This window comes from Phoca vitulina, unplaced genomic scaffold (genome assembly GCF_004348235.1).
Source record: "Phoca vitulina isolate PV1807 unplaced genomic scaffold, GSC_HSeal_1.0 scaffold118, whole genome shotgun sequence".
In the NCBI taxonomy this organism is placed as follows: Eukaryota; Metazoa; Chordata; class Mammalia; order Carnivora; family Phocidae; genus Phoca; species Phoca vitulina.
This window is the reverse complement of record NW_022589821.1, coordinates 1-12,246: the sequence shown is the minus strand read 5'-3', so window position 1 is coordinate 12,246 and position 12,246 is coordinate 1. Positions and strand designations below refer to the sequence as shown.

At 64.2% G+C, this 12,246-nt stretch overlaps 2 protein-coding genes across 2 annotated transcripts in view; one reads left to right on the top strand and one right to left on the bottom strand.

The window, feature by feature from the left end:
- Window positions 1-2,359, bottom strand: part of DCST2 (DC-STAMP domain containing 2) — a 9,515-nt gene extending 7,156 nt beyond the window's left edge. Inside the window, 6 exon segments of the mRNA XM_032398605.1 lie at window positions 67-280; window positions 708-773; window positions 1,015-1,212; window positions 1,459-1,560; window positions 1,797-1,967; window positions 2,092-2,359. Coding sequence (XP_032254496.1) covers window positions 67-280; window positions 708-773; window positions 1,015-1,212; window positions 1,459-1,560; window positions 1,797-1,967; window positions 2,092-2,359 — 1,019 coding nt within the window.
- Window positions 2,360-2,678: 319 nt separating this feature from the next.
- On the top strand, window positions 2,679-11,981 carry DCST1 (DC-STAMP domain containing 1; the record flags this gene model as incomplete). Its single annotated transcript, XM_032398675.1, has 12 exons — window positions 2,679-2,739; window positions 3,073-3,198; window positions 3,266-3,340; window positions 6,731-6,859; window positions 7,195-7,334; window positions 8,052-8,268; window positions 8,361-8,504; window positions 8,959-9,080; window positions 9,418-9,575; window positions 11,429-11,528; window positions 11,655-11,750; window positions 11,855-11,981. Coding segments are annotated over exons 1-12 (1,495 nt in total), but the record flags the coding sequence as incomplete, so codon positions are not given.
- Window positions 11,982-12,246: the final 265 nt, after the last annotated feature.

The window sequence follows — 12,246 nt, the reverse complement described above, 5'->3', positions numbered from 1 at the left end:
CCCAGCCGGAGCCCCCAGCCCGGAGCCCCCAGCCCGAGCCCCCAGCCCGAGCCCCCAGCCCCTCACTGGAGGTAGAGGACGGAGAGCAGCAGAGGTGTGGTGTAGCCCATCAGGGCCAGGGCCTCTCGGACTCGGTGCAGCTTCATGCTGACCGCTTCGTGGAGGTCCAGGGCCACCTGGGACAGGCTCCGAGAGGCGTTGAGGTCCACGGAGAAGTGGTGGGTGGCTGTCACGTTGAACTCGAACTCCCGGCGCACCCGGTTAATTAAGTTCCTCACAGCTGGGGCCAGCAGGTGCAGGGGAGCCGGGAGCCAGGAGGGTTAGGAGGGGGAGGGCCTGGCACAGCTCACAGACCAGCCGGGACCCCCCGAGGAGGAGGGGACAAAGCCCCTGCGGTCCACGCTGTCACCACCGCAGGCCTGACACCACAGCCCCCGCCCCCATCACCACCCCTCTCAGTGCCCTGTCCGGGGCTGGGGGGCGGAGGGGGCACAGGAGGCCCTGGTCCTCTCCCCCCTCCTGCTCTAAAGCCCAGCTTTGGCTGAGGCACCTCCTCGTGGCTGGGCCTCACTTTCCTGAGTCCCTTCCGGGCGCCTGTCATCCCGCTCCGGCATTCTCATTCAGGACTGGGAGCACTCCCGGCCTGGTGAGGCCGTGCCAGGAGGAGGGGAGGCTGCGGGCAGCAGGGCTGGGAGCGGGCCACTCACGGGTGCCGAGGGTCTTGCGCAAGAAGGTTTGGATGTACTTGGGGATGACGCAGAACACCTGGACCACTGGGACCCAGAGACCGAGCGTCAGGAGAAGCGAAGACACATGGCCCCTCCTGCCTCCGGGGTCCTCTGGCTTCTCGCTCTTCCCACGGACCCTCACACTGGCTCCACACCTTCTCCCCATTACCCCAGCCCCCACACCAGTTCCTCCGTCTCCCCCACCGGCCCCGTAGCGGGCCCAGCCCTGAGAACGGACCCCCCACGTGCTGGCTCCCCGGGCCCGCGGGCGAGCCCCGGCTCTCACCACTGGCCAGCCCGCAGAGCACGAGCTTGAAGGGCATGAGCACGTAGCACAGGTGGTAGGCTCGTGGTATGACCTGCATGCAGCTGTCCTTGGCGTCTTCGAAGACCCGCGTGCACTTGAGGTAAGGGTTGCCCAGCTCCGCGTTGCACACGTCGCCGATGTGCAGGATCCAGTACCACACGTTCCGCAGGGCCCTGGCTGGGGACAGCTGTGGGGCTGGTGCCCAGGCCTGCAGCCCTGCGGCACCTTTTCAGGGACTTGGGGAACCCAGGGCAGCACCCAGAGCAGGAGAGACCTGTGGTCAGGGGCCTGGCTGCACTGTATCCAGCGGGGCCTGCTCAGCACCCAGGAGGGGCCCCAGTCCCGGACAGGGGCGGAGGTGAAGAGACAGGGTGAATCTTGAGCCCCCCCCAAAAAAACCCCAGCCATGCTGAACGTGCTGACCGACATGCTTCACACCATCCATGATGGACCGAAAGAACTTGCGGACCCGGTCGGCCACCTCCTTGGCCTTCCGGGCAATGGCTTTAATCTTGTTCAGGGCACCTGAGAAGCAGGAGCAGGGGCACTGGGGGGCTGGTTCTCCACTGCTGCGGGGTGGGGTGGGGAGAGGGCGCTGCCCCCGGGAGGTGTGGGAGCCAGGCGCCGAGGGGGTGGAGCAGACCAGGGAGCAGGGAGAGGGGGTCTGGCCGGGCGCCTGGAGGGGAGAGCCCCTCGCCGGCCACAGGGGGACGGAGCGGGAGGGCCGCAGACCGCGCGAGCAGGGGGCCACGGGGCCTTACTGACGAGGGGCTGCTTGGCCCGCTCCAGCGCCTCGGCGGTCTGGTTCAAGGCCAGCTCGGCCCCACAGGCCACGGCCTCGCTGGCCTGGGTGAAGTTGCGCAGGGTGTTGGCACAGGGTCCTTGTAGCACCAGCCCGAAGGCCGCCACCAGCAGCAGTGTCCGGCCCTGCTCTGGGGGAGACGGCTCCGTGGGCGCAGGGCCCCGGCCTCGCACACAGCCTCTCGCAGAAGCTTTCAGATTTCCCTCCAGCCCCCCCCGCCCCAGGACCCCCTCCCCCCGGTACCCCGCGCTCACTGGAGAAGGCCTGGGGCAGCAGCAAGAGGACAGTGACCCGGACCTGGCGCGAGAACCCCATGCCCAGGCTAAGGAAGGCAGCCAGAGTGAGGGTGCCCACCAGGCAGCCCCAGGGGCTGTGTCCTTCCACCAGCAGCTGCAGGAGCCCGTAGGCCGTGGCCAAGGACAAGCCCAGGCCAAAACCCCCCATGCTGCGGACCACAGCCCGAGCCATGCTTGACTCCTCTGCCCCCAAGGGGTGCACAGTGTCCTTCGTGACTCTGGGCATGGTTGCTGAGACCCGATGTCCGCCCGTCTCCAGGAGATGCCCACCAGGTTCCGTGGCCCTTCCAGGCTCCCAGAATGCCTCTCCACATTCTAAGGTTCCGGAGGCTTGTATTGTATCTGTCTTGGAGAGCCTGACCCGGCTGCGGGACTGGAGAGGGCACGTAGGTCGCTAGTCTCCTTCCCCAAGTCTCAGAGCAGAGGGAGCAAGACACAGACCTCACCCAGGCTGTGGGGCGGCAGAGGGGACAGAAGCGGACCTCTGCGCCGAGGACATCCTTGAGGACATTTGTGGGACGAGAGAGGGTCCCCAAAGCTGACTCATGGCCGGCACATTTCATCAGGACAGAGCAACGGGGGAAAGAAGGAAGCTCCCCCACACCAGTGAGTCAGTCACAGAGACCCCGTCCTTTCCCAGGGCCGTTCAGCCCCTCGGGGCCTCTCATCCAGCCTGTCCCCTCGGACCCCCACGCCTCCCCCCACCGTGGGTCCCCCAGTGCCCCCTCCAGCCAAGCCCCTTCCTCTTCTCTCCCTCACATCTGCCCTGCATCCCCAGGGCCCCCCATCCTCCTTCAGGATGTCCTCCCCACTCCCGCCACGCCCACCCAAGTCCCCCCAGGCTCTCCCCCTGCAGGCCCCTGCCCCTGATGAAGCCCATCCCAGCCAGAAGAGTGGGCTGTTGGCCCCAGTGTGTTTGCCGCCTCCCCCCCACCCCAGCAGTGCAGAGGCTCCTGAGCTGGGGGCTGCCTGTCCCCTGCAGCCGGTTCCTGCAGCGCCAGCCGGGATCGTTTCCCATTGCCGCCTTCCTGCTGGGGGCAAGCACCGGAGGGCTCCTGGCCATGGGTGAGCGTGGGCAAAGGTCAGGGGTGGGACCCATCTTTTGACCTTTGGCTTGACCCTGCACCCTCAGGTCTCTTTCAGCTCCTGGTGAACCCTATGAACATCTACGAAGGTCAGAAGATGGTGGCGTTGTACAGCGTGGTAGGTGAGTTCTGGCTAAGGACAGGGACGCTCGAGAGGCCTGTGGAGCAGGCCTAGAGAGTCCCAGGTGCCCAGAAGGGGTCCGATCTTGTTTCTTCTGCACCCAAGTGTCCCTCCCGGCCCCAGCCTCCTCTTGGGCTTTGAGGGGAGATCCATAGGCCCTCGGTCTATGGAAGAAAACAAGTCCTTGTCCTCTAGGGGCCTCCCCAACCAGAAGGACTCCATGTTACCCAAGGGTGCCCCATGGGATGCCCCATGTCTCCTGACCTCTCTGACCTTGTTTCCTGCTCCTCCCGATCGATTCCGTTCATTCATTCATTCACGCCTTCATTCATTCATTCAGCACTCACTGAGCCCCTCTGGGGGCTTCTGCAGTGAACAAGGTCGAGGGGCCTCCAACGGAGAGAGTTTAGGCAGGAAAGGACAAGAAAGGAACAAGAGCATTTCTGATGGTGACAAAGGGGCATGATGAGAGGAAGCTGGGGCCGTGGGGGAAAGGGGCTGGTAGTCAGGGAAGGCTTCTCGGAGGCAGCACTGGGGTGGGGGCCTTGTGTGGGAAGCTGTCGATCTACGAGAAGAGAAAACCCACCTGAAAGTGGTTTAACCACAGAGAAAGTTGATTATCTCATGTAACAACAAGTTTCAAGGCCGAGTGGTCTTTGGAGTTTGGATAATTCTGCAGCTCAGTCCACCTGCCAAGGACCCAGGTTCCCGCCATGTTTGGCCTGGTGACCGTTCGTCTTCAGGTCATGCATGGGTGACCACAAGTCCAGGCATCTCATCTTCATACACCAATGTTGGAAGACCAGAACATTCCTTCTTTATGTCTCCTTTAAGAAGGAGGAAAACGTTCCCGTCCCCCCAGCCAGCTTCCCGGTTCCGCTTGTGCCAGGCCGCCCCGGCAGGGCCCTCGCCAGCCCCCTCTGGGAATGGACCTGTGTGGGCAGCCACAGGACCACGGCGGGCCCCCATGGATGACCTTTCCCACAGACCCTTCACTTGCCGCTTATTTTCATTTATGAGACCCGGTCCTGCTTCCGTAATTGTGACTATTTCTGGGGTTGGAAAGGTCCAACCCAGGCTATACCCAAATCCCACCTCCCTGCACTCTCCAGCATCTTCCCTCCTGGCGCCCCTGCCCCCAGGCCACCGACTGCTGGTGAGGGGTCCCCCAGTGAAGGGGGCACGGCCGCCCTGGCCTCCTTTCCCCACTTCCTTCCCCTTCTGGTTCTTCTGCTGTCAGAAGGGATTAGAGGGACAGGGTCGGAAGCCTGAAGTCGTCCATACTGGGGGAACCCCACTGCCTCTGGGTGGCAAGCCATCCCACCGGCTGCCTCGGGGGCCTTCCGTGGTGTCTGGGAGGCTCCGTGTGGCCCTCCAAGGTCCATTCTCCTGCTGAGAGTAGCTCTATCTGGCTGACCTCATGTAGCTCCTACCACCCACAGCAAACGGGCTGCCCCCAGGGGGAGGACCTCTCAGATGGCATGAGGCCTGCCGCCCTCCAAAACGTCCAGAGAAAGTCATCCATCCTTGCCCTGCCAAAGTGGGAAAGCAGGTGCCTTGCGCTGCCCCCTCCCCTGCCGCCCTGAGAAGCAAGCAAGGCTCCCAGGTCACGTTCCCCCATCCTCCCCAGAGGCCCTGCCAACACTGCCCCGACCTGGCCTCCCACGCTGCGCTCGAGTGGCCGCCCAGGGGCGGCTTCCAGGTGCCGCGGCTCAGCAAGGGCCACCTTCCCCCGGCCCCTGTCTCTCCGGGGTCCCGTGAGGCCTCTCACTTGGCCTGGAAGTGAACGCCCCTCCTCTCTTCAGCCTCCCCTCCCATGTCTGCCTACTCCCACTGCTTCTTTTCCAGAAAATTCCATTTCTGGTCTGGTCTCTGTATATACTGGTTGGTAGAGGGTCAGAGACTCGTTTTGCCCTGCTGGTGGGCCCAGAGAGGGTTCCCAGCCCCCCGGGGCTCTCTGTAGAATGTAGGGCAACTACTTGCCAACTACCCTAGCTTGAGTCGTTGGCCAGAAGGCCAAGACCACGGAACAAACCCCTTCCGATGTCCTGTTAAACGGTGACTGGGTGAGACGGATCCAGATTTACCCCCAGGGGCCGGGGCAGGGACTGCCAGTTGGCCTTGAACGAAACTCAAGTTGTGTTAGCGAGGAAGAAGGCAGACACACCGTCGGGTGGCACCAGACAGGGCTCACAGCAAACCTGTATGACCAGGTGAAGCCAGCCAGGTGAAGAGCAGCGCTCCTGGCAGAGGCGGAATGAGCTTGGCATAGTGCAGGCCGGCTGCAGGCCTGTGTGGGCGGGCGAGGGAGGCGAAGGGCTGAGTGGCCCGGCAGAAGCCAGGCAGGGGCCCCATCACGGGGGTCAGTGGACCACGCTGGGTCAGACCCCAACTCTGGTGGAAAGTCCGCGGCTGGTCTGAAGCAGAGAAGGGACAGGGTCAGTTGGATGTGCTTCCAAGGTCACTCTGGCTGCCTTGTGAAAACCCAAGTACAGAGGGGAAGCAGGGGACCAGTCGGCCCCCGGGAGAGGGGACGGGGACCCGGCGAGGGCCCAGGAGGTGGAGGGAGGAAGTGGAGGGACTTTGCTTTGGCGAAGGCAAGCGCTCCATCCCACAGGAAGCTGCTGGGTTCCCTGCCCAGCTATGCTGTCCCTTTGGCCTGGAATGCCGTCCTGCCTCCTAACTACACTTTACTCATCTTCCAGCCCCAGCTGACACGTCAGCGGCTTTGTCCAGCCTTCCCAGCGCCACCCTCCCCACAGACACGCCCGCCCGCACAGCCCGGAGAAGCGCCTCCCTTGTGCACTTAGCGCTCGGGGCTGTAGTCATCTGTTTCCTCGCGGCTCTCTCCCTGCATTACGAGCTGCAAGGAGCTCTCTGTCTCCTTGCGGAGACCACAGGGAGACACCCGTTTGCTAACACACACCGGGAGGTCCGTGATTAAGGCTAAAATTAGGGACGGAGATTGTGAGTGGGAACAGTGAGGTGGCTCTGAGCACCAGGACTGTTTCCAGAACTTTCCTCTTGCGCTCCCTGCCCCCTCAGCACCTGGGGTGTGTGGGAACCCAGCCTGGAGAAGAGAAGTGCTTCCCCCTCCCCGAACACACACACACACACACACACACACACACACACACACGCACACACACACCCCGTCGGTCGGGGCCACGGCTCCACGCCCCTCCCCCACCACGCAGCTGAGCCCTGCATACGGCTACCCAAGGAGCGCGGGAGTGAGCGGCCTCGGAGGCCTCCCCGTGTCCGCGTACGTGGGGGCAGAGGCAGGACGGCCACGGCTCCAGAAAGAAGTTGGGGGCTGGGTGCTCTGCTGAGCCTGGTGGGTCAGGCCGCAGCCTCACTCGCCTCACCACCTGTTGCTGCCTCCCGACAGGCTTGGGCGCGCTGGGCTGGGGGACCTCCCCTCACATCCGCTGTGCCAGCCTCCTGCTGGTGCCCAAGATGCTGGGCAGGGAGGGCCGGCTCTTCGTGCTGGGATACGCCTTGGCCGCCATCTACGAGGGTGAGCGTGTGTCCCCGGGTGCCAGTTTGTGACTGGAGCAGGATCCTGGGTGGGCCACCTGATGAGACCCAGGCGGCTGAAGGGGAGAGACGGGGAGTCTGATCCAGCTGCTCCAGCTCGCTGGATGCCCCTGAGAGAGTTCCTCCGCGTCTCTGGGCCTCCTCGGTTCACACAGGGAAAACCCAGCCGGAGGGGAATGAGCTGCCCTCTCCCAGGCTCAGGGCCCCCTCGTTGTACAGTTCTGAGGGTGGTCACCCCGTATGCAGAGCGGGAGCGGAGGGGCCCTCAGGAAGTGACTAGCTGCGGAGGGAGACCCACTGGGGCATCTTCCCCAGGACCCGCGGCCAACCTGCGCTACAACCTGAACGAGGTGATCGCGTCGCTGGGCTGCACCGTAGACTTACAGGTCAACAACACCCGCGCGGCCTGGCGCGTCTCCACGGCCCCACTGCGGGCAGTGTTCAAGGACCTGCTGGTCAGGGCCCCGCGCACGCGGGCAGGGTCTGGGCTCCTCTCCCCTGGGGGCCGGCGTGACTGGAGCTGGGAGATCTGACCCTGGACTCAGTTTCCCAGCGGGGCGCCACTGGCATGTTTTGCGGGACTGTCCTCAAACATTGCAGGACGTGCCCTGGGCACCAGCTGCCGGGAAAGCCCTCGCCCCCAGTCATGGGACCCGCAGCCCCCATTTGCAAACACCTGGGTAGGCGGTACTCTGGGCAGCTGAACTAGAATGTCAGGAAATCGGGGGCCAGGAAGCCTGGAGGCCCACAGGATTGTGGAATCGGCCTGTGGAGGACTGGAGGCTGGGGGTGTGGGAGAATTGGAGAGTTGAGGAGTTGGGGAGATGGGCTGACATCGGGGACACTGGGACTGGGGACACTGAGATGGCACAGTGGTCTGGGAGATTAGAGCGAAGTCCCAGGGCCTGGGGCACCTTCCGTCACTAGTGGGGATCTGAGATGGAGGCCGGCGCAGGAGCTGGGCGCTGGGCGGGGGCAGAGCAGGGGCGACTGGTTGCAGGGCAGGGGGGTAGAGGGGTGTCCCGAAGACTGAACAGTGGGGCATGGGGTGAGGCTGTCTCGGGGCCCGGGCTCCATCCAGGCCTGAGGGAAGAGCCCGGAGCTCGGCCAGAGGGACAGGACAGGCTCCTCGCTGCCCCACTGACCGCTCCTTCCTCGGCCCCCAACCCCAGGGCAGCAAAGATTCGCTGAAAGCCGAAACCCAGAACATCTCCAAGTCCTTTGAGGAGCTGGATGCCCAGGTGAACAGTGACACCGGCTACGCGGCCGAGAACGCCACGGGCTTCGAGGGGACAGCCCGCAGTGTGGACACTCACCGAGCTCTACCTCCCAGGCCCCGTCTCTCTACACAGAAGATGTATGAGCTGAAGACCAAGCTGCACTGCTCCCGTGAGGGCACGGGGGGCGTGGGGGGCGCGGGCCGGGGCCAGGGCTCCAGGCCGGCCGTGGGGGCCTCACCTGCTCCCTGCCCCTTCCTGCAGACGTGGTGGATCGGGCCATCCTCAGCTGCCGCCGCTGGTTTGACCACAAGCATGAACAGTGCATGCAGCGCATCTGGGTCCCGCTGCTCAAACACCTGCTCTGCTTGCCCATGAAGTTCAAGTTCTTCTGTGGCATCGCCAAGGGTCAGCGGGGCAAGGGGGAGGGTGGGAGCCAAGTCCCTGGGGACCGCTGGGTCGGCGTGGGGCAGGAAAGCCGTCGGGCAGGCAGGGCTTAGGCCCCCCACGGGCTGGCTCTGCCACCCAGCTGTGTTCACAGCGGGCCCCGGTTCCGTCCCTCCATCTGAAAGACGGGCCTACTAGTAGTACTTACCCCGTTAGGGGGTTCTGAGGATTTCAGGAAGCAAGGAGCAGAGCTGCACACAAAGGGATTTTCTTATAAATGTTGCTATCATTAATAGTTGGCATGGTTACAAACAGGTGAGAAAAATGAGGGAAAATCAGTCCCCAGGACACGGGACTCACGGAGCACGGAGAAGGGAAAGCCTCAGCGTGGAAGGTCATGGGTGGAGAGGCAGACAGGGTGGACAGGAGGGGGGACCGGCTGCGGACCTGCCCCCTGCCCCCCCTCACCCCGCAGCGATGGAGGTGTGGTGCCAACGCCGTATCCCCGTCGAAGGCAACTTTGGGCAGACGTACGACTCCCTCAACCGGTCTATTCATGACCTGGAAGGGGAGTTTTCGGCCACTATTGAGCTCAAGGTAGGAAGCAGGGGCGCATGGGCTGGGGGAAGCGAGGGAGCGGGAGAAGGGCACGGGGCCTGCAGAAGAGCGGGTGACGAGGCACAGGGAGGACGAGGGGGACGGGGACAGGGAGGGGCAGTGCCGAGCCTGTGGTGGGCAGGGACCCGACCGCCTGCCAGGTGAGAGAGGGTGTCAGTCCGACGGGCGCAGGGGAGCAGGACGGCGGGGAGGAGGGACCACGCCCGGGCTCTCCACACGGGGGTTCTGAAGGTCCTGGGAAGAGCTGGGGGACATGAGCAGGGCGCCAGGGCAGAGACGCCGGGAGGGCCACATCCGCACCCATGCCCTCCACCAGGAAGAGAAGCAGGCAGCAGTGCTGGGCCTCAGCCCAAGCTGGGAACACATGAGCACCGAGCTGCGGGACTATGTCCGCCACCAGGAGGCCCAGCTGGAGTGGGCCCTGGGGCTGCTGCGTGCGCTGTTCTCCTGCACCTTCCTGCTGGTCCTTCACGCGTGAGCCTTCCCGCCCTGAAGCCCCTTCCTCCCTGGGACGGGGGCCTGCCTTGCGGGAGCTGTGGGAGCGCGGCCAGCCGCGAGCGGGAACGTTGGTTGTTTATGGAGTTAAAGGAGACGGGGGCCTGGTGTAGGGGACACGTGGCCCGTGCTCTGCCACCTTGAAAGGGAGCTGGTCTTCATTTATCTGCCCCCTTCTGCCTTCATCCCAGCGCTGACTTCTTTCACTTTCAGCTCTGACTTCTGACTGTTCTCCTGCCCTTCATGTTCCCCTTGGCTCTGACTTGGCCCATCTCTATCGTCCAGCCCTACTTTCATTTTCTGCCGCCTGCTGCGTTGGCAGCTACTTTCCCTCCATTTGGACCAAAGTCCTCAACCCCACCCAGCCTGGCGTCCAGCTGGGCTGCCCCGGGCCTCACTCTGTTTCCCCGCTGACCTCTGGACCCTCTGTTTCCTGTCCCCACCCCCAAGTGCCCGAGATGGGCAGGGGCTGGGCAAGGGCGGCCACAGGGGGGAGGTGGGGGGCTCCTGCCCCGTCTGTGGGGCAGGTGAGGGCACGGTTGTGTGTGTGCCAAGGGTGCCGCGGGAAGACAGAGTGAACGAGCCATCTTCCTGCCCTCAACACGCTCATGGTCTAGGGGAGGCCAGAGGGGTGCCCACAGAGCATGGGTGGTTGGAGGGCCGTGCGAGGGCCTGGCTCCCAGGACAGGGGTGGGAGCTGAGGATGGGCCCCTGCAAGGGCCATACATGGGTTTCAAAAGGCTGCAGATGGGGAGCCACGGTCAAGGAGAGGAAGGGTGTTCTCTGGGGCAGGGATGGAGGGTTCTGTGGGATGTGGAGGGCAGAGGCTGGGCTGAAGGACGGGGCTGATGTGGGCATGGCCCCAAGAGTCTGCAAAGCCCTGGAGGCTGGAGGCTGGGAGGCCCAGGTGGGTCAGAGGTTAGAGCGCCTGGCAGGGAGCGAGGCGTGGCAGGAAGCCGGCCTGAGATGGAGGCAGGAAGGGGAAAGGTGCAGCAGGTCTCAAAGCCAGCTCGGGGAGGGAAGGAAGGAGGCGCAGAGTCCGCTTCCAGGCTTTCAACCTGGGTGAGGTCCCTGGCCGGCCGAGCGGGCGAGAGGGCGGGGCGGGCAGGGCGCGGGCCGGCCGCCGGCCTCTCCACACGGGGGCGCTCTCGGGCGGGCCTGCCCGTGACTGTTCGGTCCGAGGCCCGAGGGGCGTTCTACAGGGTCCCAGAACCCCTGGAACTTAGGTTTCACAGCTCACGGAGCTTACTTAAAGTAACTTGCAGTTTTAAACCCATCTCCAATAATTAGCATGTTTTCCTTAGGAAACCGAAGCATTACGTGGGACTTTGGGACATGCGCAGGGGGCCACTTCTGCACGCACAGAAAACACTGCCGCACCGGAGGGTGTGTTGGGGGGGAAGGGAAATGTAGGTGGGGGGTGAGTTTTGCTTGAAGCGACCTCCAGAGGATGTTCGGGGGCTCGCTGGAGAGGTGGATGTGGGAGTCAGTCACAATGGCTGGTGGTTCTGCAGCCTTGAGGGGCTTCCCGCTTCCCTGTGCCTTTGCTTCTGCTCATTCCTCTGCCTGAGACCCTGCCAGCAGGTCCATGCCTGGGAAACCTCCCTTCCCGCCCAGGCACACGACCCCCTGCCTTTCCACCTGCGTCTCCTCACCTGTGTGGACGCCTGCCCTGCACCGGCCTGCTGGGGGCTGGCACAGCATCCCCGCCCAGGACATAGACGGTGCTCGGCGCATGCTGGGTGCTCTGGGGAATGACGGAGCGTCCAGGAAGCCCATGGTGGGGGGTGGGTAAGAGAACCTGGGGGACACGGACATGTCCTCGCGCACAGGGCCTTCTCCTACACGGACAGCTATAATGGCGACATCCGATTTGACAACATCTACATCAGCACCTACTTTTGTCAGATCGATGAGCGCAGGAGGAAGCTGGTGAGTGAGCACAGCCCTGGCCAAGGGTGCCCTGCTGCACGTCCTCTGTGGCTTCACACTCCAGAAGGGCAGAGGGGCGAGGGGAGGGGGCCCTGGTGTCCCTCGCTGGCTGGACATTTTATCCAGGGCAAACGGACATTGCTACCACTGCTCAAAGCCGAGAAGAAAACCGTCATCTTCCCCTGCGACCCCTCCGTGCAGGCCTCGGAGATGAGGAACGTGGTGAGCAGGCCGTGGGGGCGGCCACGCGGGGTGGGGCGGGGCATCGGAGGGGCCGTGCGGGGCGGGCGGCGCTGCCAGCTCAGGGCCTGCGGCTCCTCGGGCAGGTGAGGGAGCTCGTGGAGACGCTGCCCGTTCTCCTCCTGCTTCTGCTGCTGTGCGGCCTGGACTGGGCCCTCTACTCCATCTTTGACACCATCCGCCACCACTCCTTCCTGCAGTACTCCTTCCGCAGTGAGCCACGGCCCCGCGCGCCCCCCCGCCCCCCCAGGCAGCCACTTCTTCCAGCCCCTCCCTGACCTGCTCGGGGTCGGACCTCAGCCCTACGATCCGACACTTGTCCCTGGGGGCCTCTGTTTCCAAGCCTCCTTTATATCTGTAACAGGGAGTGAGCGGATGGAAGGTCCCACGCAGCAAAGGATTTCTATGCCTTGACCCCCCAACATCCAGTCCCCATCCTGCCCCACCCCCTAAACTGCGACCCTTTCCTGACCCCCCC